The 26278-nt window shown below is 39.3% G+C and overlaps 1 protein-coding gene across 7 annotated transcripts in view; it reads right to left on the bottom strand.

The window, feature by feature from the left end:
- Positions 1–26278, bottom strand: part of ANO4 (anoctamin 4) — a 178000-nt gene that overhangs the window by 83530 nt on the left and 68192 nt on the right. For 5 of the 7 annotated variants that reach the window (XM_032106518.1, XM_032106514.1, XM_032106512.1 and 2 more), the window contains 3 exons: positions 23407–23517; positions 17802–17938; positions 11519–11677 (listed from right to left, as the gene is read on the bottom strand). In XM_032106518.1, coding sequence (XP_031962409.1) covers positions 11519–11677; positions 17802–17938; positions 23407–23517 — 407 coding nt within the window. The remainder of the gene's footprint in view (positions 1–11518; positions 11678–17801; positions 17939–23406; positions 23518–26278) is intronic. The other 2 variants (XM_032106517.1, XM_032106516.1) reach the window with 2 other exon arrangements.

Consider the following 26278-nt stretch of genomic DNA (forward strand, 5'->3'; position numbering starts at 1 on the left):
AAATCATTTTCATATTGTGCCTTTTGGCTGGAACAACGCATTAGTGAGAGACATACATTGTGTTTCCTTTCACAAGACAGACAAAAAACCAGCCCAAGATGGAAATGTAAATCGGCATGGCAAGCAGTCATCAATTCCCAGTCAAAACATTAAAGAACAGAAAATGTTAAATAATGGAAAAACTGCAGAAACATTAATCTATTCCACAGCTTAGGGGTTTTAGAATGGAAATTTTCAGTTGTCACGCAATTCTGTTAGTTGTATACTTTATACTTCCCCAGTACTGGGGATGCTCTTGCAATCCACAGATCTATTAATATAAATCTATAGATAATACTGGACAGAGAGCAAACAGAGAGGTTTATCTTGAGTATTTTATAGATATGTGACAGGTATCTGACCTAGTTTCCCCTGCTGGATACTGGCAGGCCACTATATCTGTATCAAAACACTGGCATTATCATGTCTCTAAGCCCACTGATCCTGAGAAGTTCCCTGAAGGCTTACTCCCAAGGAGCAGACACCACAGGTGTGATTCAGGGCAACTAAGTTTAGATGTCTGCAATGGAGAGGAACAGGCACCTTCAAGGTGTAATTCATTTGTTCCATCTTCCTCAGGCTGAGATGAATTGCTGCACATTAAGGGCTGGCTCCTACCCAATCAGTTATGTACATTGCCAACAGCTACAGTCAGTAACTTTGGCTTTTTTCCTCTTGGGGCTCTACACTACCACCACCTTATTTTCCCTGGACTCCTGTTACCTTCCTCACCACCCACACCAACTTCTGCAGTAGCACAGACACGTTGCTTCCTACCACTGCACCTTCATGGGTGCCTCCAGTGCACTGCTCAGCTGTCTGGGACATATCACAGTGGCAGCATTTGATTCAGAGCATTTGACAAGGCTTTGGCTGTCATCCATTTCCCCCATCTCACCTTATTCATTCTTCCTGCAGAGAAGACATAGGGAAATGCAGACCTTTAAATAACAAAGCCTCCCATCAGTGTCCTCTGTACTTTAAAAGGCCTCTTGATTTTGGTCAGTACTTTCTGTATTTCATTACTTGAATTCTTCTCTCCTGTGAATTTCTGAAGCTAATGATAAAATCCATAAATTTGCACAAGAACAGTGACCTGGGTTGTTCTAAAAATCACAGCTTCCATCCTCTCAACTGCTGTTTCAGGACATTTGTTTAAACCAATCTTGTCTCAGAAAGTCACAGTTTCCAATAGAAAATACACTCACAGTACAACTTCAAGAACTCTGGAGATGAAGGACCAGGCTGTAATCTATAGAAAATCTATAGAATTCTGTAGAAAAAAGCTGTGGCCATCCTGATCTAGCATTGGTGAGAACTCTGCTTCACGAAGCTGACCTTCAGACATGCCTTCCCGCCCGCACACTGGAGCTTCTCCAGATTCCCCAGAAAATGAGGTCACAGAATTGGTTATTAACTTATAAGGCACAAAAAGACACAGAAGTCTGAATATGAAAAGAAAAATTTCTTGAGGAGAAGAACATGAATTTTGCATATTGCAAGACAAAGTATAAAGTCATGGTTTCCAGATGTACATGTCTCCCTTTTGTTCTTCTCCTATCTACATTTTCACTGTGGAGGCTTTATTCTTTATGAAAAATACTGAAGTTTCAAAAAGTGTGAGATGGTTTTTAGACAAAAAAGTAAGCACAGCATTCTTATATTTTAAGAAAGGGAAGTCAATTATACTATAAATGGAAAGGTTTATTTGAGCCTATTAGCAAAAGCAAGCTGTACCTAAGAAGAGTAGTAAGTAGAATACCATGAAGACCTCCAAGAGGAAACAAAAGGGTTTTCAAACTGTTTTGTCTAAAATGTACTTTTACAGATTCTTTCAAGAGCTTTCAGATAAGAAAATGAAAGATAATTTGTGCACAGAATAGAGTTTTGTAAACCAGGTAAGACTTTTAAACAGGGGGGACATGACTGGCTGACAAAAGTTTCAGTCAATGTGGCTATCTCAGAAGCATTTTCTCCGAGGTCAGGCTGTATTAAACTTCATTTGTAACCATGTGGCTGTCTCAGAAGCATTTTTACCTCAGGTCACGCTTTATTAAACTTCGTTTACAACACCACTTCATTACCACTCAACCAGCAAAAAATAAATATGTAAATATGCAGTGGGTAATTCTGCATTTCATTTGGGCCCAGAGACCCATAAACTGAAAGGTCTTTTTCAAGAAAGTAGAGCCATGATGTAATTTGACTAGTTCTATTTGTTCTGTTGCCACAACTAAAATACAGTTAATCCACGGCACAGAGCACCAACTCTCCACTTGCTCCATTACTAATTAACCCTATGTAACAAAAAAAGTAATTGGACAATGAGAGGACCTGGAGTCCTTGTGCCGAGAGCAGTGAGAAAGGGAACTGTCCCTTCCAGATTCATACTTCCTGCTTGGCACTACTTTCAGGGAGGCAGCCCCACACCACCTCAGGCTTTAGGGGAAGATGCAAATGTCCCTGAAACCAATCATCACTATTTGTTTTAGATGCATAATGCTGTAAATACGGTGCTGCCTTCTCAAAACAAGTTCAACACCAAAATCATTAACATAAAAGGAGAGCACAAAGCCTACTGCTAGGTTTCTATATCCTTCTGTTCTCTGTCCTTCTGTTCCCTGCAGACAACGTTAGGTTTTTGCTTATTAAGCCATTACTATAAGGGAGTGTTGCAGCAAACCAGTCATGTCACCTTTGGGCCTTGAAAACTCTCACTGTGCATTAAGTGATTGTAGCCTTGTGCATTATGCTTATTCCTGGTGCTGCTGGCAGGCAAAAAACATCCCAAAAATAATTGCAGTTTAAGACCAATTATTGTAAAGGGAAAGATGACTTCTGACACATGGGGGGCATCTCATGTATAACAACCATAATTTTTTTCTTAATGTATTGTCTATCTGGTTTTTTTTCCTTCAAAAGATTTTTGACATTCTGATTTGTGAATATTGATGACAGTAAATTCTTTGACAAGAAATTTTACCCGTTCCTGAAAGAAGTATGTCAGGGGCTTTCTTACTCCTTTTCAGTTATCTACGTATTTTCTGTATTACCTCCATATTCCTTGAAAAAGCCATATTTTTTTTTTTTAAGTAGGTCAAGTTTTCAGCAACATTTTCTTAGTCTACTAGCTTTACAAAGCCCTGTTAAAGGCTGGAATTTGTCTACTTGGAAACATATTCATTTATGGGCTCCCTCAGATAATCAAGGAATTTATCTTTAAGGGCTGCATTCTGAAATTTGAGTTCAGACCCTATCTATCCAGACTTTCATTTATCTCCTCAAATTTTTCTTCTAAATTGCCATTGTGCTGTACAGTGGACATAGCATCTGAAATCTAAAACTTTTTTCCTCAGAAGTTCAGGCAGCTGGAAACTTCTCAACTGTTTAGTGATCATGGGCTTTTTGTACAGAATGCTCTCTGGGAAAGGACATTGTTCTGCTTGTACCATCACATTTTTCTTAAAACATTGCTGAAAAGAGACTCAATTTGCTCTGTGCATTAAATAATAAACCAGTCTGATTTCAACTTGCTCTGGCTGAATTGGGATGAAATGAACAGCCCAACGTTTTAAATTAAATAGCTGGAAGCACTTTCATTTATAATGCTCGTGGTAAGGTTTGCCTCTCAGTCTGGCTCTCTTTTTGCAGATGTAGTTTATGTCATGTTGATGCTTCCATCCATGATTTGGGGATGCAATCAGACACAGCGCTTAAAGCATTAAATAACAAACTTTACCTGCTAATACTGAGATGTTATGCTGCTCATGAAAATACAGAGCCTGAAGGCTGCATAATTTGTACTGTAAGTTCATTAGCTGTAGATATTTACATATTGAATAATAGGATTAGAAAAGTGAGAGACTGAAACTACTTACTAGAGTCCATGAAAGCTATGGAACGTTTGATACTGGTTACAGTAGCGGAGTGACATTGAGCTACACATGTGGTGGGCTTACCCTGGTTGGATGCCAGGTGCCCACTAAAGGACACTCCGCCACTTCCTTTCTCATCAGGACAGGGGAGAAAATAGAAGAGGAAGGTCATGGTCTAGATAAGGACAGAGAGAAATCACCCACCCCTTATCATCATGGGCCAAACAGACTCAACTTGGAGAAATTAGTTTAATTTATTATCAATCAAATTAGAATAGGATGATGAGAAATAAAACCAAACCTTAAAACATCTTCTCCCAACCCTTCCCTTTTTCCAGGCTCAACTTCACTCCAACTTTTCTCTACCTCCTCCCACACAGTAGCATGAAGTGACTGGGAATGGGAGCTGAAATCAACTTGTGGTCTCTGCTATTCCTTCTTCCTCAGGAGGAGGAGTTCTCACGCTTTTCCCTTGATCCAATGTGGGGTCCCTTCCACAGGAGACAGTGCTCCACTAACTTTTCCAGCTTGGGTCCTTCCCACAAGCTGCAGTTCTTCACAAACTTCTCCAGCATGGGTCTCTTTCATGGGATGCAGTCTGTTGGGAGCAGACTGCTCCAGTGTGGGCTTTTTGTATGGGGTCACAAGCCCTACCAGCAAATCTGCTCCAGAATGGGGCTCTTCTCTCCAGGAGGCCACAGGTCTTGCCAGGAGCCTACTCCAGTGTGGGCTTCCCACAGGCTCACAGCCTCCTTTGGGCATCCACCTGCTCCAGTGTGGGGTTCTCTGCAGGCTACAGGTCTCCTGTGGACCTCCATGGGCTGCAGGGGCACAGCTGCCTCACCATGGTGTGCACCATGAGCTGCAGGGAAATCTCAGCTCCAGCACCTGAAACATCTCCTCCCCCTCCTTCTTCACTGACCTTGCTGTCTGCAGAGTTGTTTTTCTCACATATTATCTCTCATTCCTCTCTTTTAGCTGCTGTTCTGCAGAAGGCTTTTTCCTCTTTTTAAATACTTTGTCACAGAGGTGCTACCAGTGTTGTTGACAGTGTCTTGTCCAACACTGGGTTCGTCTTGGAGCTATGTGGCACTGGCTCTGACGGATGTGAGGGAAGCTTCTAACAGCTTCTCACAGAAGCCATCTCTGGTGTCCCACTTACCACCAAAACCTTGCCATGCTAACCCAATACAAGGTCTCATCTTCTCCAAAAGACCAAGAAAGCCTAGTTTTGTCCAAATGCCAGTTTGGCCTAAAGGAAACCTGTTAGCCATAGGTGACATCCTATACATTGCTTGACCTATACTATACATGCACTAAACTAGACATGCACAGCAGGGTTAATCACCACTCTCACTGTTGTCTTGGTGCTTCCTAGCACATATCTCACATAGGCATGCTCACAGCTATCTCCTCTCTGTAAAAAAAAGCTCAGAGAACAGCTGATATCATTTCAGTGGTGGATGCTTTCCCTAGCCACCCTTTTCTCTAGTGGATAGGTGGTTTTGGTATGTGCAGAGTAAGCTGAACATGACAGGGAAAGGATATGAGCACCAAATAAAAACTAGCAGCCAGGAAAAGATTTTCCTGCTGACCTGCATCTTGCTCCTGGGTACCACACAAACTCTCCTGGCAAGCTGTAAAAAGTCAGTTGACCATAGACTAAGCACTCTATTTTAAACTGTACGCCTGGTTGATTAAATTAACTATATAATAAATAATAAACTACAATAAAGAATAAACTACAAACAAGTTATTGTTCTTTCAATAACTGGACAAACTGAAGTCATAACTGAAAAAGAAACTTGGAATCAACTCTAAAGGCACTGAGATTTTATTGTGCACCGCTCAGAGAACCAAATGACATTAACTACGTTTATAAAACACCTTTTCTAACTCAGATCTGCAAGCGCCACTTGGGGTCTGGAAGTCAGCTCAATTCTTTTCTACCCATGAATCACAATCAGAAAAAACGTTTATGTAACAGGAATCTCATGAATAACTGCAGTGATGACGCACAAACCAAAAAAAAAGCAGATCGGTCTCTCATAACTGTTTTGGCTCTACAGTACTAACAACAACAACGACAACAACAACAACGAGTACATGTCATTTTTTTCCAGAAAGATTATAGTATTTGATTATGTTCAGAAGCAATAGCTGTTGATTATGACATCTCTTTCACATCATCACTTTCTGAACACAGTACTCAGAAGTTTCTTAGTCTCTGAAGTTCTTAGTTTTGTCATATTCTTCTAACTTTTACCTCACATTGACATGGTCATAAGTCTATTTTCCTTTTACACTCAGGGATGTGCTAAAAGTCACGGAGATACTCTGTGTGCTCTTTCTGTCATCTGTAATTTCTCTCAACATTCATCATATTGAAAGCAGACTCCAAGTTGCTGCTAAATATAAGTATCTTACTGAATACATATTTCTAGCTTCTTATGTCCTGCTCCATTAGCACAAAGTTACAGCCACATTAAAAGAAACTGCTTTGCACAGCTATTACTACCTCTTCATGAACCTACATCTGCTTGCAAACTTGAAAAGTAACAAAATAAAAGTATTCTGTAATTATATGGCATAAACTACTGAAAAAGATTTCAAAAGATAACTTTTAGGGTCATGTTAACATTAAGACTCAGAGTATACTCACTAGTAGATATTTGTTCATACGACATAACCAAAGTTTATACTGTGCTTTTCTTTCTTGTCCTTTCGGGTTTTCCCCAGAGAACACCTATTATGTATTTCTACTGCCTATTGTATACACCAGCTGTGTTTTTGTTGCCAGATGTTGCACCAGAAATGCCAGCTGCTGCTTGAGGCAGGGAGTGAATGCAATTAGAGGCGCCCTGGTGACAACTTGACACTTACGGTGGCAAAGTTTAAATTTTTAATCAGGCATATAACACAAAATCCCACACAACTTGGATTCTTCCTGAAAACTGGACCTACAATACAGCACTACCATAACATCTTTTATCAGGGAGATGCAAAGATCAATGTGCCAGCAGAAGCCCAGATGGATTGTCTGTTATTTGTAAAATATCTGAAGCTGGTTTCTGAAGTGCATTCTGCATGCAATAGCTGTGAGGAGACCTGTTTTCCAGGCCAGTAAGGAATGCTACTGGTTTAAAGTAGTTAACTGCTTCTATACTGAGACATTAGTTACCATAAATATACAAAATATGTAAAATAAAAGGTCTGAATATTATTTCACTACCTAAGTGGTTAGTTCCCATTTACTACATTTCTATCACTCACTTTCCTCTAGTCTGTCAAATGCTTTTTCAAGTGAACTGCATGAAATCAACTTATAATATGTAGATTAAAAACTTTGAACACGATCATTAATCATAATGTATCAAGTACATTTAGTAGTAGAACAACTCTGTATGACTTAGTTTAGTATAATCATAAGGTGAAAAACCAAAAAATCATGCCAAGTTCAAATTAAATGTATTCTGGTCCTAGGGCTGCATGATCAGATCCTAACCCAGCATCAGATTCATTTTGGATACACTGTTTTTAGTTAAATGCAAGATGACTTTCCTCTTTTTCTCTTGCAAATTACACATGTGAGTGTGGTCTGTATTTGTTCACCCAGCAGAAATTTCTCACCTCTATCCTGTATTTGCATTACTTTACAGTGCAGCTTAAAGAGTTTGCAAGTGAAAGAGTAATACATGGTCTATTATAACATAGTATAGTTTAAAGTATCTTACTGAGAGATATCTGTAATACTGTATTCATGTAGCAGAACTGCGTAGATACTCTTGACAGCAACTTAGTTCTACCTGGTCATTTGGGGCAGGTAAACAGTAATTCATACTGCAGGAATAATTTGGGATAAGGGTACTTTTCTGGACTTTGGCCAACAGGTTTAATTTATAGATACGTATTTCTGGTGAAAAATACCATGGGCTCAAAGTAATTCTGACTCTTCATTCTCTCTTGAAAAGACAGGTTTTCCAGGAATTGCTGGGCCACAGGGATGAACACTTAATTTGGAGTGACAGACACTACCTATATTTTCTCTTCTCAGAAAAGTGATCACAAGTAATTCTCTTCTGCATGTCAGTGTGTTGATCCAAATCTCAGGTTTATCTTGTATTTAGATTAAATATGAAACATACCATCAGAATGTGGACAGTAACACCCTGTTAACCTTTTGCACACCAGCTCTGGAGGGCATGAGTCTCTTGTGGTATTTACAGATGGTATCAGTGCCTACAAACTTGCAATGTGATTGGTACCTCATCTCCCATAAGAACATGCTCCACTTGGAGACTGTCCTCTCCTTTTTCCCCACACATAAATCTTTTTCAAAGAGTATTAGAAAATGCAGGGTCATCAAGAATCCCAGAGCCAGGATATCATAACTTATCTCACTTGTGAGACACTGAAAAAGAGAATAAATCAACAAATGAAATTTTACACCTGGATGAAAAGAAAATACAGTCTCTTTTCCTGGGCCGACCTACATTTTTGATTAACTTTTTTGAGCATCTATGCATGTGATCACATGTGTTGGATGTGGTCTGGAAGTGTCTGGCTGTGATAGGGTCAACACACTCACCCTATCCAGAACCAATATACATGGAAAAGCAGGGAGAAGCATCATAAAATGACTTGTGTTGTACCACTCAATTAGCATTCACTCTTAGACCTTTGTTTTCAATTTAAAATCTTCCCTATTTAATTTTATTTTTACTATTTTTTTCACTCTTTAAAAATGTTTTATCACTGTTTTTTCTCCTCTATTATTTAATTACTTTTATTCTTTTGTTAAAATCCTCACTATTTTAATGATCTGTTCCTTGGTCTGGGATCCTCTCATTCTTTACTACTGTATATACTGAGCACCAAATCTGCCTGAACTTCCAAGGCAGAGTGATGTAGTACAGTTGAAGAATGTGGTGTGAATTCCTTGGAGAATATCTGCAAAACATTATCACCTTTTCCTAGAGTCAGAAACATATACCTGTTCAGACCTTTCTCAGCTACATGATCTTGACATTGTGCCTGAAGTTATTTCAACTCTTGTGAAGTCATTTCGGATTCACGTTCTCATTTCATGCTGCTAAGTGAATGCTTCGCTCCCTGCATTCACCACTTCCTTGGAATTTCACTCTGCTGTACTTGTCAGTGAGCCACTGTAGTGCACTTCTCCCTCCCTGCAGCGAGGAATATGGGTTTGAAATTGCAGTGTGGATAGCTCTGCAAGTTTTCCTCTCTGCCAATGGTTTCACATTAAAAAGACAGGACTGACACAATCGAATGTCAACATACGAAGAGCTGGTAGTCAAAGGAGAGTGAACCAACAACCACACAAAATTCACACAAGGTAAAAAGTTTCCTTCAGTCCAACAGTTACCACCTATTGCCTCTGGATATGTTCTGTGGCCAAATCCACAGACAATTTTCTCATCTCATCTGGGAGCAAACTTTTTTCAGTGGAAGCGGTATATTGCATGTGAACAACTTAAAAAAACCCTGCAGCTAAAATTTTCCACAATTAACATTCAGAATGATGTGTAGTCTTAAAAAAAGGGGAAGTAAAAATAATGAGAAATAATCTAGACACTAGCAGATCACACAGCTTAATTTAAAGCTAAGTGTTATGCAGCACTATTCTTAATCTCTGGGGATGGGGGAGGGAGTGTACTAAGAATGTAGATATTCCCTTCAGGATTATAATTAAATTTAGAAACTAACGTGATCATAAAATGTACATGCTAGAGTTTAATTTTAGGTCAGAGTCATATGTTAAAAAAGATTGCTACTTTAGACCTTAGAAACATTAGCTCAAGTCATGTAGCACAACCTCATTTTGATCATTCTGAGTTTAGAAAATGTACAATTACTGATGCTGGCAAGAAGTGACACCAAGGGCAAATGAGATTAGTAAGAAATAAAACTGCATGTCACTAGCAAAATAGAAACTGAAATGAATTATCAAATTGGCAGATCATTCATGCAGCCCAGGCAGCAATGTCCAAATAAATGGTCTTGAAAGCCGAAAAAAACCTCTATAGTAAGCACTTAAACAATCAATTTGAGAACTTTTTCAGTGCAGAACGTTGCAATAAGTTTCCTAATACTTAAAATATAAAGTGATTTCATAGCTTTCACTGCTGACCATAGCACAATAATTAAATCTACAAAAACCATGAAGTAAGAAAAAAGTTATTTGGAACCATTTGGCATATGTATTAATAGGGAGGATTCATTCACTGTTCATTTTCTACATTGCCCAAATTTCAGAGACTTTGTCATCATCTCTCCTGGTGGAAGCAGGGCAGAGTTCTAGGATGTGAAGCTGAATAGCTGCAGCAACACTCTCATGTTCTTGGATGTTGGGTTACAGCTCCTACAGACAGTAGCACGTATACAGGAAATAATATTTAATCATCTCTGGCATTGAAAACGTCTATCAACTACTGCAGCACTGAAGATGATGACTTTTAAGTTATTTGAAGGAATAGTTTAGGGTAATTGTTTGGTGTAACCAGTGAAATGCTCTTAATACACTTATATACACCAGTACCCACGTTCAACCAAAAGCATTTAAAAAAAAACCATTTTCTTTTTCTGTAAAGTCTTCCCTTTTTTCCTCCCCAGTGTTCTCCAAAGAAGTGTGAATTTCAAGTACACAGGCAGAATATCTACACATGTACCAAGAACTCAGTGAAAGAAAGGGAGATAATGTGTAGCACCTACATAATTGATCAAAGCCTGTATCCTGAAAATTCCTCTTCTGTTTCCATCAGTGGCAGCATGACAACTCATAAAAGCACGAGTGTGAGTCCATCAGGCGCAAATAAAAGTAAATTCTCAGCAATACCTGTTCTGGGTGGAAGTGAGACTTAAGCCCTGCTTGAGCACATTATCAAAGTTTAAGGAAGATCATAGGCTTGGCAAAAGAGATATGGCCTCTTTAGACCTTGCTCCTGCTGCCTAGTATGTCAATACATTTTAGACTCTTTGCATTAATTTCTACACTCTTGTCCATAAAAGATCTACTGATTTAGGACATTGTGTTGGAAATAACATAGATATAAATGATTCATATGTACTGTCCAATTATTTCAATGCTTAGGGTTAAGACAGAAGGAGAAACTTTAAGGTGTTTTCAAACTACTAAAATACTTCTCATGTCACTATGCCTAAGCTGACAGGTAGAGGAACGTAGGGATCTAGTTAGGTCTCTGGAAAGTACCAGAAGCCTCAGCAAATAGTGGAGCACATAGCTAGAAGAAAATGTAGGTACAGAAATAAGGATTGCACTCAGTAGAATTTAGGCCATTCAAACCCAGCACTTGGTTTTTTGTATTGCACAGCACACTGGATGAAATTCTGTGGCCTACTTGTGCATAAGGTTGAAGAAGATGACTGTAATGGCCTGTTTTGGCCTTCAATCCCTGTGTCTGATTTTCCTTTAGGCTACACTTTTGCGCTGCCCTATATTTAGGCATGCTTAAAAGCATTTTTCTACTGCTACAAGAGAGTGAAGGAGTTTCAGAGTAAACAAACCATACACCCAGATTCTATATAGCTTCAAAGTGAAAGTTTTTTAAAGGAAGACCTCTTACTTCTTTTTCCATTTGGAGTCCTTCTGCTCTGATATTTCTCTCAAATACTTCCCTCTTCTCTGTCTGTGGATTAGATTTTCTATACACAAGGATGTAGTCAATCCGACATTTCCCATCTCTAAAATACAGTCCACTGGTCTTGTTCTTATCAGGTACTTCCTGTAAAGAGAAAATCAAGCAACTCAGTAATGTTAATTTGCATTGGTAATTGCTGCGTTGGTGTTTGCATCATCAGTTTTCAGTAATACTCAACAGGAAAGATAAGGAATCAGAAAGCTGTTCAAGTTTTAGGCTCTTTACACAGAGTGCTTCTAACTTCATCTGAGAGGAGCACAGACTTCCCTACTTAAGGGGGTTTTAAGGGGTGTCAGGAACTCTTAGGCAAATGCTTGGACATATAGGGACGGGATAGGAGAGAATAGAAAACACAAGCAAACCTTCCTCCCCCACCACCTTCCATAAGGTTAGGAATAACTTCTTACTTATAAAATAGAGCAGAGAATAGTGTTACTGAAGTGTAAATTTAAAATTAAGAACTTAACATGGCTGAATGTCTTTGTACATGTGAAAAGAGTAAACAATGTTGTGAACATTTACTGTAGTGAGAAACACTAAAACCTGGCACAGAGATGCTCATTACTTTGCCTCATAGGACACAGACAGCAATATGAAGGCTCTGTACCGACCTCACCGTACCTCATCAAACTAACTACAGAATATTCCTTGCTTCATGAATAGCTGAGGATGGATTTGATTGGATTTATTTGGAGAGAATTGCTGGCGTTTGGTGTAGCAGCACACAAAAGCACTAAATACTGTTTCTTTTCTATTAAAAAAAAAAACAAAAAAATAAAAAAAAAAAAAGCCTGTTCAAATGTTTGCTCTGACAGAAAAACACATCTTGATTTCACTGTTAATAAGAGGTCAAACAGGTCACTCTCCCGAAGTATAAAAGACCAGACTACTGGTCTTTTTCCAGTATGTCATGAGATGAAATTCTCTACAGATCCTCTTTGCAATTTAACACTACTTCTATATAATACAATACTGCCCAGGGCTTAAGCTTTCACTTTCAGACAAGTTGAAATCGCCTGGCAGTTCACAGGTTGAAGTGTTTCATACAGGAAATGTACACTGTGAAGGATACATGGGAACAAACAGCACTCCCTCTGAGCAGTATAAAGGGCAGGGACCTTCAGGAACCTTAAGTTCAGTCCAGCTCGAAGTTGAAGGGAAGGTTAAGCTAATTTACCTCTGTTTTTCCAAAACTTGCTCCATTGTTTCTGCCAAAAATAGCTCTGCCCAATAATATACAATTGAGTCTCTTAAAAAAAAAAAATATTTTGCCTTTCACATCTGGAAGAAGGAGGGAATTTTCAAAATACTTTCCCCATAAGAGAACTGCTTCTGAATTTAAATTGCAAAGTGAGCATTATAATAGGAAAAATTATTTTTACAGGAAACCCCCCCTCAAATTGATTTTCCCATTCAAATAGTTTAGTATAAGCTATCTTTCTGATTCTCAGCAGGTGTTTTGATTAAATGTAAAAACCAGTGAAAGCATCCCAAATGTCCCATCCCCTTGGTACATCCAGTTCACTAACATAAGAAGGGAATTTTTTTAACATTCTTTCCTTACAGTGCCTAACTCCTGACACAACTTAGTGCAGACTTGATACAGTGGAACAGTACTTAGAGTCTGAAAAGAAGGCAAGAAAAATGATTTAATCTCTAAGGAAAAAACAGTAACAAACTCTTTATATCTATACTGCATATCATGCTGATAAATGATATTATCAAGATATGAGAAGCACTTTTCATAGAACATTAAATGTGAAAACAGCTCAGGAGGCACATTTTATCTTTTTCCATTAAAAATCTCTGTCAAGAAGACATTTGAAAAAACCAACAAACCAAAGGGTATTTAAGGTTATTTAAATAAAGGAAGGATGTAGCAGAAGATCTAGAGGCTGTGGGTCAACTTGGTGGTCCTGTTGTGATTTCTAACCCTCCTGGCAAGCCTCCTGTTCAGTAGTCAGAGTCAACACGTACTTTAGCAAGTGGTGTAATAAGAAAGGGACTGTTTAACAAAACAATCCATGCTGAGGATCTGCTGTCTATGCTATGTAGGCTTAAGGGCTCATGTTGGGCCCACTGTAGTCTGGTCCAAAAGCCTCACTGGATTTACATTCGTAAGAAATCCAGGTTTAAAATCCAACACTGCTCTGGACTGCAAAGAAATCATGAGTAGGGGCAATTGAGAGATCCACTTCAAATGTGCACTCCTCATCTGAACTCAGACCCATCCTAAGAGCACCATAAGGAATGTGTCCTTCTCTGCATGCAGTAGTGACTCCACTGGAAAAATAGATTTGCCCCTTCCTATGTTTCTTCTTTCTCTGAAGAAAATTGGTTTGCCCTGCACTGACTCATCAGTGAATGCAGAGCCTTTCATGAAGGAGTATCTACGAGATTCAGCCAAGGTATTTGACTTGTTGGACTTCTTCCATTACAAATATGACTTCCTGGGACAATTACTTTCTCTTGGACTTATGAAACACTACCAACTACAGTATTGTAATTTTTCACTCAGAAAGGTGGCTTGGACACCCTTACCTGTACTTGAAGGTTCTTTTTATTTTAGGAACACTGTATGTCAAACCCAGACTGACACACCCTATTGACTGTTGTGGCCTCTGGAAAGGAGCTCTTTCTCTGGCCCTCTGTTAAAGATTGTAAGGCAACTTTATAGACTGAGTCTAGACTTTCAAGAACTCTTGAGGATCTAACATGATATAGAGACAGTCAGGGTTGGTTGAGCAGTGTCAGCTGCAGGACTTCTGCATCATCCAAGTATTACAGGCTTATGTTATTCCAGACAGAAGTTTGTCCTACCTTCCTTCAGATATTGCATCTCCCTCACCTGTGTTATGACATCAAAACTCAGTTTTCCTAAACTGATAAAAAAATATATGTAGGACTAAGTCTGACTTCTGGTTTTGGTGAAAAAGTGGTGTAGTCATATATGTCAAACCTCCATTCCTTCATCAAAAAAAAGGATGCTAGAAGAAAGTAGAACAGTAAAAACTTCACTCCAAAAAGAAGCTTAGCCATTTCTGTCTATCTTTATGACTGTATTTGTAATATGTGTTGTATAATTTGGACTTGTTTTCCAAGGAATACAGTAGTTTTTATATTCTCAGGTGCTCAGTTGGGAACCATCAGCATTCAGACATGACTCATATACATGCACACGCTAGGAGAGCTTTGGGCCAAAGGGTTTACCCATATTGATCCATACAAACCATACAACATCTAAACAGTGTATCTTTTCCTTCCAGAGTTTAGTGGGGACCAAGTACTTCGAAACTTTTTTCTTTGGTAGGCTGCAGCATCCCTGAAGTCCCATTTAGACTTTCAATTTTCATCTTTTTTTCTCCCATCTTATACCTATACATGGCTTACCTTGTTATTTTCCTCAGTTATGGTTATTAAAAACCCCTTAAATCTGTTCATATTCCTCAAAAGTTTTCCCTTTCCCTTTAAAAAACCAACAAGGACACATCTAAGAGGAAAAAAAGGTTTTGAAGTATTGGTTTTGTTACATTGTTACATTAACAGCAGCATGTCTTTCTGATAATTTTCTGTTAATTTTTCCTCTTTAACTTACAAAATTCATGTGCCTTTCACCTGTGGCTTTTTGCTAAAGACCATATGGTACATGTTCCCAAAATGCAACATGGGAATATCATGTAAGATTAACCCATTGTGGTGCAAGCAGGCAAAGAGAGTCCTTTGTAAGTTATATGGGAAGTTAGGGAAGAGCTGTGAGTAGAGAAGATGAAATTGTGAGCAAGGTCAAACATATTCACGGTGTCCTGAATTTTGTTGCTTTAATTATCTCCCTAAACATTCGAGGAGCGCAGCTCTCTGTGGGCTGGTTTTCTAGAGCAAAGAAAATCTCTGACTCTCTCCTCAGCAGTGTTGCACAAAAGAACTTGCACCACAAAACCCTCTAGCTGCTGAAAACGACATAATCTCTAATTGCATCTTCTAAACTCTATCAAAACTAGTAAACAAAAGAGGGTCAGGGCAGGGCCCTCAGCAATGTCCTGTGGTTTTCCACTCTTTTTAATTACTAGCATAGTCCCTGCCAGTTCTGGCCTGTGCCAGTCAGCCCTCTGCCAAAAACTTCTGTCATAGGTTAGCAAGCATAGTCCCGGAAGGGATGTCCTTGCTAAGAGGTGCTTACAGTTTCCTCTGGGACCTGATAGAACCTATCAGCTGGCCAGTTTGAATATGGACAATTCTCTAAGCCACTTAAAGTTGTGATCACCTCTGTGATCCACATTTAAGAATAGGCAAACTCCCCCTCCAAGCTCTCTCTCGTTTCCGGCGCTGGGACAGGTGGCTGCAGGCCCCGTGTGGGGGCCAGCGGGCCCAGCCAGGCCCTGCTTGGGCCAGGCCGGGCCGGGCCACGGCCATCCTGAAGCCATGGACCTGTTCCAGCCGTGGAACCCCCCCCACTGCCTTGCCGTGGGCAGCTGGAGCGGCTCGGCTCTCCCCCCTCTCCACTTCGATAAGAAAAATTCAACATTCCAGCTGCAAAGCTGCAAGGCCGAGGTGAGATCAACCCTTTTATTGCTGTGAAGAGCTGAAAACCTGAAGGAAGAGAGAGAGGAGATGCTTAAAGCTGAAATTCTGTTGTGAAGCTATGATATATCAGAGTATCCCATTGTAATTCCATGAAGATATGGGGGGTGGAGTGTTCAGCTCGTAAGCAAAAGCACCTGCGTTGAGATAGGCAGATGCTGACGCTGTTGTAATTTCATGAGAAGTTTGGACAGTGAGAGATGGACCAGATGAGGACTTTTGCTCCAAACGGGAAAGGAGAAAACCTCAGTCCCTAGAGATGGACCAGATGAAGACTTTTGCTCCAAATGGGAAAGGAGAAACCTCAGTTCCTAGAGATGCTCCCAGAAATAGTCCTAATGATGAAGATGATGAAGACCCTTTGCTCCCAGGGAAGGAGAAGGGCCTCTGTTTTTGTTTCTGAACGGCTCAACCTTAAAATTGTACCCCAAAAACCTTCAAGAGTGGACCCTTGAAAGCAGTTGCGGGAAAAGCTGCAAGTCGGGGGAAGGGACTCACACGCAGGCAGAGAGACTCCTCTTCCTAAATGGACTGAACAATATTTGGAAGTGGGCGGCTGTCTCGTTGTGATACTGTTTTCATAGCATGAGCAAGAAGAGACTTCTCTTTCTAAATGGACTGAACAAGGTTATTATGGAAGTGGTAAACAGACTGAACATCTGAAGGGTTGTCTTTTTACATTGTCAGTGGGAGAAGGGAGGAAGGTGGGGGGAGGAGGAGAGTTCTGAAGGTGGTATAATTTTTATTTTTTTTTCCCCTCTTTTAGGTCTGTTAATAAACTTCTTTATATTCTTTCAAGTTTGGTGCCTGCTTTGCATTTCTCCTAATTCTTATCTCACAGAAGATAAACAGTAATGAGTATTTTCGACCAAACCACTACACTAAACTGGTGTTTCCGCCCGGTTACAAACCCAACCCGTGACAACTTCTCAGGCACAACTTGCAGGTAACATCAGACCAGACCAGTAAGCACGATCTAGCCCCATTCCTGCGGTGGAGGAAAGTAGAGAAGTCCCTGGTCTCTTCACTCACTGAGAAAACAACCGTAACATCCACAGGAGGCAGGGATTTGGGAGGCAAAATTAAAGAGCATATTGTTCCTTTCCGCACAGAAAACACAATAAGAAATTTAGGCCCAAATTTTCGTAATGGGTCCATGATGCTTTGGCTGCTTTAAGACAGATTTGAGAAGGGACTATATGCTGAATGCTTCCTCCATGGTATGTTCTCTGAATCACCATTATGACCATCAAGTCACTTGTTCTTCACTGGAATGGGATGCGTCTCATAATTGACACCCAATGCTTCTTATGGGAGTTTCATGATAAATCCCCTCCACACTCTTTCCCCTTAAAGGATTAATATAGGGAAAACTTTTCCAGCATTTTCAGAAGCATTGAAGCCTTAGATTTCTACAGATGTTTCACTGAGGGTGCATCAAATCAAAACTTTTGAATTTGAGATATTTCATATTTTCAGCATTATAATCTTAGAATGGAAAATCAGTTCTCATGGGAAAGATTAGACACAAGGTGATGGCAGAGAATTAGATTTTAAATCAAATTACATTTATTACATCTTTATAATGGGCCTGAATAAATATTGTATTAATAATTCTGTGTGTCCTTACCTCTCCCACAACTTCCAGCCTGCTGGCATCATCAGAAGTACTGGTCAAGTTACCATGGTGAAGCAGGGAATCATCATCTTTGGAGGGGCTGTTCACACCTTCTAACTCATCAAAAAAAATGTTGACATCCTTAGCTACTAAAAAACAAAAATAAAAATACACATTCAAATCAGCACTGAACCAAATGAAGACAGCAAGTATAACCCATCACCAATTTCACTTTTTAGTTCTGGTATAAGTATATACTATGTTACTTTTAAAATCTGGTGAGCATTGTTGGAGAGCTTTCTTCACCAGTGAGCCACATAAAGGTTTAGGACACCACAACACTTCTCTGATGACAAATAAACAATCTGTTGTCGCAATAAAAGAGATGTTAGCTATCTCTTCAGCTTCTTTTGGGGCAAATGGCTTGAATCATTACCTTCTGAGTTAGTATTGTCTCTGAATTTTTCTTACTATAAGGAGGCAGAATTTTAACCTACTATACAAAGTATTAAGTTCAAAGTTGTACAGACCTGTGGGGCAGCCAGAGGCAGAAGACCTTAAATAAATAGTGTTTCTTGAAAGGCATTGAGTAAGCAAACCTGGGCGAATGCTTCTCTGTTCACAGTCTGGCATATTTTGATGCATATAAATCTGACACTTTAAGATCCACCCACCACACAGCCCTCAGTCTTGCATGTAGCAAATCACTTAAATCTACAGATTTAAGCTGTGGTAAACCAACCCTTACAAAAAGTATCGATACTTAAGGCCTGGAGTGGCTGCCAGATGGGAGGTGCAGGGCAGGCAGGTTCACTCTGCACTCCATGTGCTACAGGCCTGGTGAAAAAGCACAATGAAGAGATGTGTGTGACGAGAAGAAAAATGCCTTAGCTGAGGATCAAGCTTCAGCTGTGGATGGACTTCTACTCTCCAACCTCATGCCTCACAGGCAAAATCCAAAATTATGACAGTAGAGTTATAACTGTTAGAAGGGACCCCCAAAGGTCCCAGCTACTGAGCCTCTCCCCTGACTAGAGTGGGACCAAATATCTAGCAGTCTTGACAGAAGTTAATCTAACCCCCTATCCCTATTCACAGTTTTTGCAAGCTTGCCTGACTTTTGGAATCATTGTTCTTCTGTGCAATAAACTCCTGTTGCTTTTGCTTGTCCTCAGCTCCCCTAACTTATTGACAGACAATTGTAACTCCGGTTGGTGAGAATCTATATTAACAGCCAAAAATCTCTAATTGCTGGCAGCAACTTAGTTCCATTTCTAACTACTGGCTACAGGTATAAAAATCAATTCCGCCGCTGTGTAGAGCCTGGATAGCTGCCAGAAATTAACAGCCACTAACCGTTCCCAGCCATCATGAGCATTTTGTGACCTCCTTTTCACCTTTCCCTTCTTCAGAGGTCATAGCCCAGTTTAAGAATCCTTTCAAAAAATTGCTGATGATACCAACTCCCGAGTCTCTGCAGGTGGCCTATTTTTCATGCTCACAAGCAGGAGAAAGTCTTATCCATAATATTCATCTTTAATATAGACATATGTTGCACTTTAAATATACTACTCTTTCCCTGTCCATCATGAGGACAGGGAAAAGTTTCCTCCCTTTTTTTACATGTCTTTTACAGAATCTAAAGTCTATTTTTACATCTGTAGGTAATAAAAAAAGAAAACCCTGTCAAAATACTCAAGAATCCTTCATCTTCATTTTCATGCAGAATAGGGACAAGGTTAATGAAAGACATTGTATTTTTAATTGCAATAGCTTTGCTTGGAAAATGACTAAAAGTTTCAGAAACAACAGAGAAATCCTCATGTCCAAATTAATCCACTCTAAATACTAGGCTAATGTGCTAACCTAAGCAGCTCAGTTTGTAACAGAGATTCTGAGTTTCTGGTGTTGTTTAGTTTTATGTGATGAGAGCCTGCAGCTCCTCAGTGTCAATGTGGCTGCATCCAACTTGTCCTAGGGCAAACCACAGAGGCTTTAGGAGACTTAAAAGGCAGCAAACAGACTAATTTGTAGCACATGCATCAGTAATATTACAGATTTTTTTTCCCACCTTCATCCATTTTAATCCACCAAAATCATACTAGAGATGATTATAAAAGAGAGAGGAACTGCCACAACACAGCACAGCCTAACCTCATGTCTTTCACTGTCCCTACTGTTTCAAAAGTCAAGACTGGAAACATTCCACCCCATCAAATAATAGTCTGGATGTAGATCGTCACCAGATTTTGCATATGTGTTCATATGATAAGAATTAATCTCAATATTCAACAGAAAGAGCAGCTGAAACAGAAAACACTTCCAATGACTTGAACTTCACTGAATTGAAACCCATCAGTGCCTCCATGACAGTGTCGTGTAAATCTGTATATGATTTACACCTCAATATAATCTGAAAACAACTGTGGAAAAAACCACAAAAATAATTAAATAGTGAAGCTTTCTGAATATATTCAAGATACATATATCTGTTGTAGACAACAATAGATACATATATCTGTTGTCAATGGAAGCTGTAAACATGAAAGTTTTGCCTGTTCTCTAAACTCGAGGGAATTTAAACTATCTTTGTTCTGGCATTAAGACTGCTGTGGTATAAAAGATGAGGCCTCTGAGATACTAGAATTGCTGCTTCTGGAAGTGCTGGTAATGCTTTGAGTTGCAAAATATATGGTTTTTAAGCAGATGTTTTGAGATAAAGAACTTGGTGCATAAGACAATGAATGCGTCTGGGGACTTGAAACACAGAATTACTGAGTTATCCTGAGGACTTGTGAGGAGCAAAAAAAATCTTATTTTAAGGTCACTTTAAAATGCAGTCCATTTCAGCAGTGAAGAAGTTGTGGAAGCAGTGAATCTCAGCTGGATAGTGAAATTAGCTACCAGGACTTGTCCAGATTTCCTGCAGTGGAAACTTGCAGTGGAAACTTGCTTATATCAGAAATAAGCAGATAATTGTCATGTTGGTTGGTCACTACAGAAAATACGGGCCCCCAACATTTGCTGGGATAATTTTTCTACCCCAAGTCTCATTATATACTTAAAAATAAAATAGTAAAATACTGGTCTACAAAACCAAATAGATAATTTATATAGCAATTTCTGTTTGCTTTACATTAATAATGGTGATGGTACTTCCAAGATAACTCTCCTGCTGCTTGTAGGTAGCTCAGCCCTTCCTCTCCAATGCACTGAACACCTGCAAGGCCAAATGTTGCTAAAAGAATAATCAGGGATCCATCTTTTTGGTCCTCTTCAGACCCTGATGTGCATATACCCACAAATATCCTTAACAGAATGATATATAATGGCTTTATTAGATATATAAATGCTATTTGGGAGAAAGAATGGTGCTACTGTACAGTCATGTATTTTTAAGCAGTGAAATTCAACAGGAATACAGAGCAGCACATGCATTGCTACAGGAGATATTAAGAATTCTCCCTCTGGTTTTAGAGGGAGCTTAAATATGCAAACTCTTTTCTCCCCCTCATGTTCTATTTTGCAGAAAAAAAAATCAAAATGACTTGGTAATTCAGAATCATTTGAAGAATAAAAGAAAAAAAAGTGGGTATACAAATATTTTTATCCCAAGTATAGTAGAACCACATATTCTGAAAACTGGATGCTGATAAATTCTGAGCAGGAGTCCATGCACAATCTCAGTGGGTCCACAAGCCACATCAGACCAAGAGGCTGATATAAGGTAGGACTCAAAACCAAGATAACTCCTTTAACTTTCTGAAGGTGGATGCTGAAACTGAAGTGCCTAAAAATAAGGACTTCCATTTAAAAATGCAACCTGATTATGCTATTGTGTGAGAAGATGGAAACATGCTCAGATACCATGTTTCTGTTCATTTTTATTTTATCAGCAAAAGTGACACTAGGCAATCTAGTACACTCTCGCTTTGGATGATGCTAGCTGAAGAACAATATTCCAAAGCTTGTTTTAGCAAGAAAAATTATTTGGTTTCTAAAAGCATCATTAGACTCTTTTAAATTATCATACAATGCTGACAACTGGGAATAAAAGTAACATTAGCTGTTGAGAGCAACTACCCTATAAAGAATATTTAGACATGTTGATCCCAATCAGATGATATTCACAACAGTCTGCATGGAGCAACACTCCCCTGGACACACAACAAACCTCTGCAAAGTGTGTTGTACAGTCATAGAAATCCTTTTGTCTTTGCTGAAGGAGATGTAGCTAAAGGACATAGAGATTAACTTCCCAACAGCACCTGTGTCTGGACTGGATAAATGAAAAACACTACCTCCAAGGCTGTAAAATCTGCATCCTTCTCAAATGGCTTGTGAAAAATCTGTAACTCAAAATGGCAATTCTTGAAATATTCCCATCTTGAATTGCTTATCCATGTTTAGCCATCTAGTCTATTCACCCTCTGAAAGATAATTTGGTGCCTTTTCAGCTTCTCCAGTCTGCATATCAACTGCCCCCAGGCCTATATCTGGGCTGTGCTGGTGTGGAGAAGGGAGAAAACAAAACCTCATATTAAGATTTCCTGATGGGAAAAGCTTTTTAAATTAGAAAACATGGAATTCATCCCAAACCTGTAGCTTAAGTAGTAAGGTGATTCAATTTCAAATCTTTACCCCCATCATCTTACTAACTTGAGCATTTTCCTTCACTCCTAAACTAGTACCACCACTTAACGACCAGATGCTACCACTGTGTGGTTCCTTATTCATGTGGCAAAAATCAGGCAGAGTCTGGGCTTTTACACGTTCTTATTCATCCTTTATCACTCTAAAATATAAGCTGCTGCTTCTCACTTTAGAAAATTGCTACACCAAACACCCAGTTTAAAATCAAACTGGAAAATAAGGAAGCCAGGAAGCCATGCCTCACATTTTGATTCCTGGCCTCCATGAGATTTAAAAAATTGTTATGGAAAATTCTCACTGAAATTCCAGATTCTATTTGATTCCAGAATTGCATCAGTTTTTGGGGGGTGGGGTGTCACTGTTATTAACAGGAGCAGCACTTCTTCTAGCACCAGCCTTGAGATCATTCTGCAGTTGGATTTAAGAAGGGTGAACCAATAAATTCTTAGCCCACAGCCCATTACATATAAAAAGAGATAATTTTATGAAGCATCTAAGACATGTGGACCTTCACTTGTTACGACAATCTCATGACTTCTCCCAGGTATTACCAGCTGCAAAAATATGAATATACCTCAAAATTTTGGAACAACTGGAACTTCAAATCCAGTCTTCAATCCCTGACTGCAGCATTTTTATGATATTATTAGTTCACGCATCCACTCAGGAGTGCAAAGAATGGATTAAAGTAACAGGAATCTTTCTATTTCTGATTACATCTGCATAGAAAATATATAGTGCTGGAATCCTTTGTCACATAACAATTCAAATCTTACTATGACTTCTCTGATAGTAAAAGATTTCTTACTAGCCTTCAATAATCCATTGAACTTCCTGAGACATTTTAATAATAGATACTTATCGTTCAGTTCATCACTTTGTATATGCCTTCAGTTATAATTTCAATGCATCTCTATTGAATCTTCTACCATAAACACAATTTTGCATCCAAGGAATAACTTACTTTCTTGTATTGCATTAAGAATTTCTGAAAAGTCCACGTCTGTCTTCTGTATGTCTGGTTTTATCCATATTTGCGTTTCCAGCTGGTTAACCTGCAAATCCTCTCTTCCTTCTGAAGAAATTGAAGAGATTGATGGGGTTTGTGACAGTGCACTAGAAAATCCAGCCAAGGGGCTTCAGGTGAGGAAACATACACATTGAATGAAGGTACTTCCATTTTCCCTCCCTAGCAGAACCAATTTTTCTTTGAACTAATGACCTTCAGATAGAACATGGACTGATTTAAAACTAAATACAATGAAACAACAACATTCTCTGCTATCAGCAGTGATGCAGAGTTGCCACTGGCAAGTCCCTCGTTCAAGTGACCATATGCTGCCATGCCATGAGCATCACCTAACCATACCATCTACAAAACTAGCTCCCAAATGTGAAAACAAAGAAGAGATGTTGTTACGAATGACACTGGAACAAACAGACTAAAATAAAACACACACACAAAGTAAGCTGCAAGACAGAAAACAACCATTAGGACAAAAAGAGCATGGACAGTCTGTTTCAGACACAGGGAACCATAAGTTGTCATATGCCAACCTGATGGCATGACACAGTCTAGGAAGAAGCCCAGCACTGCAGTCCATTTTAAATGGATTCACATTGGTATGTAACAGTTGCTGTCTGAAAGCACTGCAGAGTAAAAACATTTTCTCGTGGGTTGCAGTTTCAAACCTATTTACACATGAAAATCGACACAAGATTTGCCCATTTCAGTCCTCTTTCAACAGGAGCAAAGAAGGCAGAAAGTTTTGAGAACAGGCGCTCTCTGTGCAGAGAAAGGTGGCTGCATATGAAGAGTAGACAGAAAATGGACAAGCAGGCTTAAGATGCTGGATACAGGGTATTTGGATACAAACAGAGAGAAAGAGAGAACTACCAGGAATACATCTGGTTTTTAAAGAGTAGCAGGAAAACCTTTCACAAAGACTCAAGAGATGATGCTCTTGAGTAACTAGTGCACAGAGTTAGCAGAAACATTCAGTGGTCAGGAAGATATCTGGGAAAGGACCTAATGACAAAACGGCCAAGGTGGAAGAACAAACCCTCAGGTCATTTAGACTACTGTGCTTTGCTAGATGCATCACTCATGCTTTAGATAGAAGCATTTTCCTTTCATCTACAGTCTGCCTATAGCAAGCTGCTCTTATTTTGAATTCTGTCCTAGCCCACTGTAGTTTCCTCTTCTCCTTGCCCTATACTATCTCACTACTGCCTTGATGGGAGCTACAAATTATATTCCTAGGCACAAAACTACTCAAAACTATTTTAAAGGCCCATCTTCAGTTTTTGGAAATACAGATCTCAAAATGAGTATGCTTCGACCAGCTTAGTTATTTTTTATTTTTCAGTGTTAAAATAATAAAAATTCAAATTGTCTTGTGCTTGCTTCAGCATATTCTTTTGTTCCACAGCAAAGATTCATTGTTAACATCAGAGACAACTCCTCTTGTAGATTCTTGCACAGTGATCTGTCATAGCAGCAGCAGGAGTCAGCATTTAATGATGTAGAACAAAGAGAATTTCTTAAGTGAGACAACTGATTATTCATACAATAGCAGCCTAGGGAAATGTGCAGATGGCCTCAGAGATGAGAGGCTAAGATTTGCCCCAAAAGAGATTTCTAAGGCCCAAGAAAAGGAAGTAGAAAAGTAATCAATGGACAGCAATTCAGTTAAGCACTTTGTAAGTGATATCATTCAGTTTCTTCTTAAACACTCAGCTACCACTTTTAACATACACCATTACGTACTTGCATCCTCACCTCCAACAGCCTTTGTTCTGCATTTCGACCCTAGTTAGAGCAAATTAATGACAATACTGACAAATGTAAAATACCCTTTCTTCCCCTAAACCTTCCATCCTTGTTACATTCAAATCGCTGCTCCTCAGAACAGATGAAGGTAGCAGGATCCCTGCAGCATCTCCAGAAGATCTGAACTAATTGGGCCAGGGAGAAAGGAAGTGGCAGTCAGCTATGGAGGTCCCAAAGTGCTGATATCTGATGGACTATCTAACCACAGACCTGTTAATAAAATTAAACTCTTGCAGAATGTACATAGGCAATTTCATAGCCCCTCTTTAATTAACAAAACCCAAAATGCCTAGGAAGTGATCAGAAAATGACCAGCCTAAACCTGACTGTATTTCAGACAATGAAGTCAAGACGATTTTTGCTGCATTCAAATTTCCTCTCCTGTATTTGATCCACTTGCAATATAGGGAGCTTTCAGCAATCCACAGAAATGACAGTGTTCTATCTGATTCACAGTAGCCTTAATATCTGGCCTCACTACACAAGTATCAGATTAACAGCATCCAGTCTGATTTCAGTCAAAATTGTAGGCATAATCTTCTACCAATCATTTGTGATAAAACACATAGCTAATCGCAAACTTGCCTTCACCAACACAAGGCCAAAATGTACCTACCAACAACATAGCTTTAAAACTAGGGGTTGCAGGAGTGCTTTCTTCTCTCATGACCTTAATGCTGTCAATAAATTAGGGCACTTGGGCTTCTGTCCTCCTCCCTCTCTGTCAGCATCCACTTTTCAGGAGGGACTACCCCATTTTTTTAGCTAAGAGAAACACCACCTGTGTGATGGGTTGTGGGCTGGCCAAATTAATGATTTCTGGCTTGTTGTCAGACAGAGATTTTAAACTAGTAGATCTTCGGAAAAAGTCACAGTGACCTCATTCATGTTCCAGAGATTTGTTTTCTTTATCTTACCACAGACCTCCAATACTACATGCAAAGACAATATCTGATGTCACTGTTGCTATTGATGAATCACTAACCTGCCTTTAGCATTTCCT

The sequence above is a fragment of the Corvus moneduloides genome, chromosome 4, assembly GCF_009650955.1.
Source record: "Corvus moneduloides isolate bCorMon1 chromosome 4, bCorMon1.pri, whole genome shotgun sequence".
NCBI lineage: Eukaryota > Metazoa > Chordata > Aves > Passeriformes > Corvidae > Corvus > Corvus moneduloides.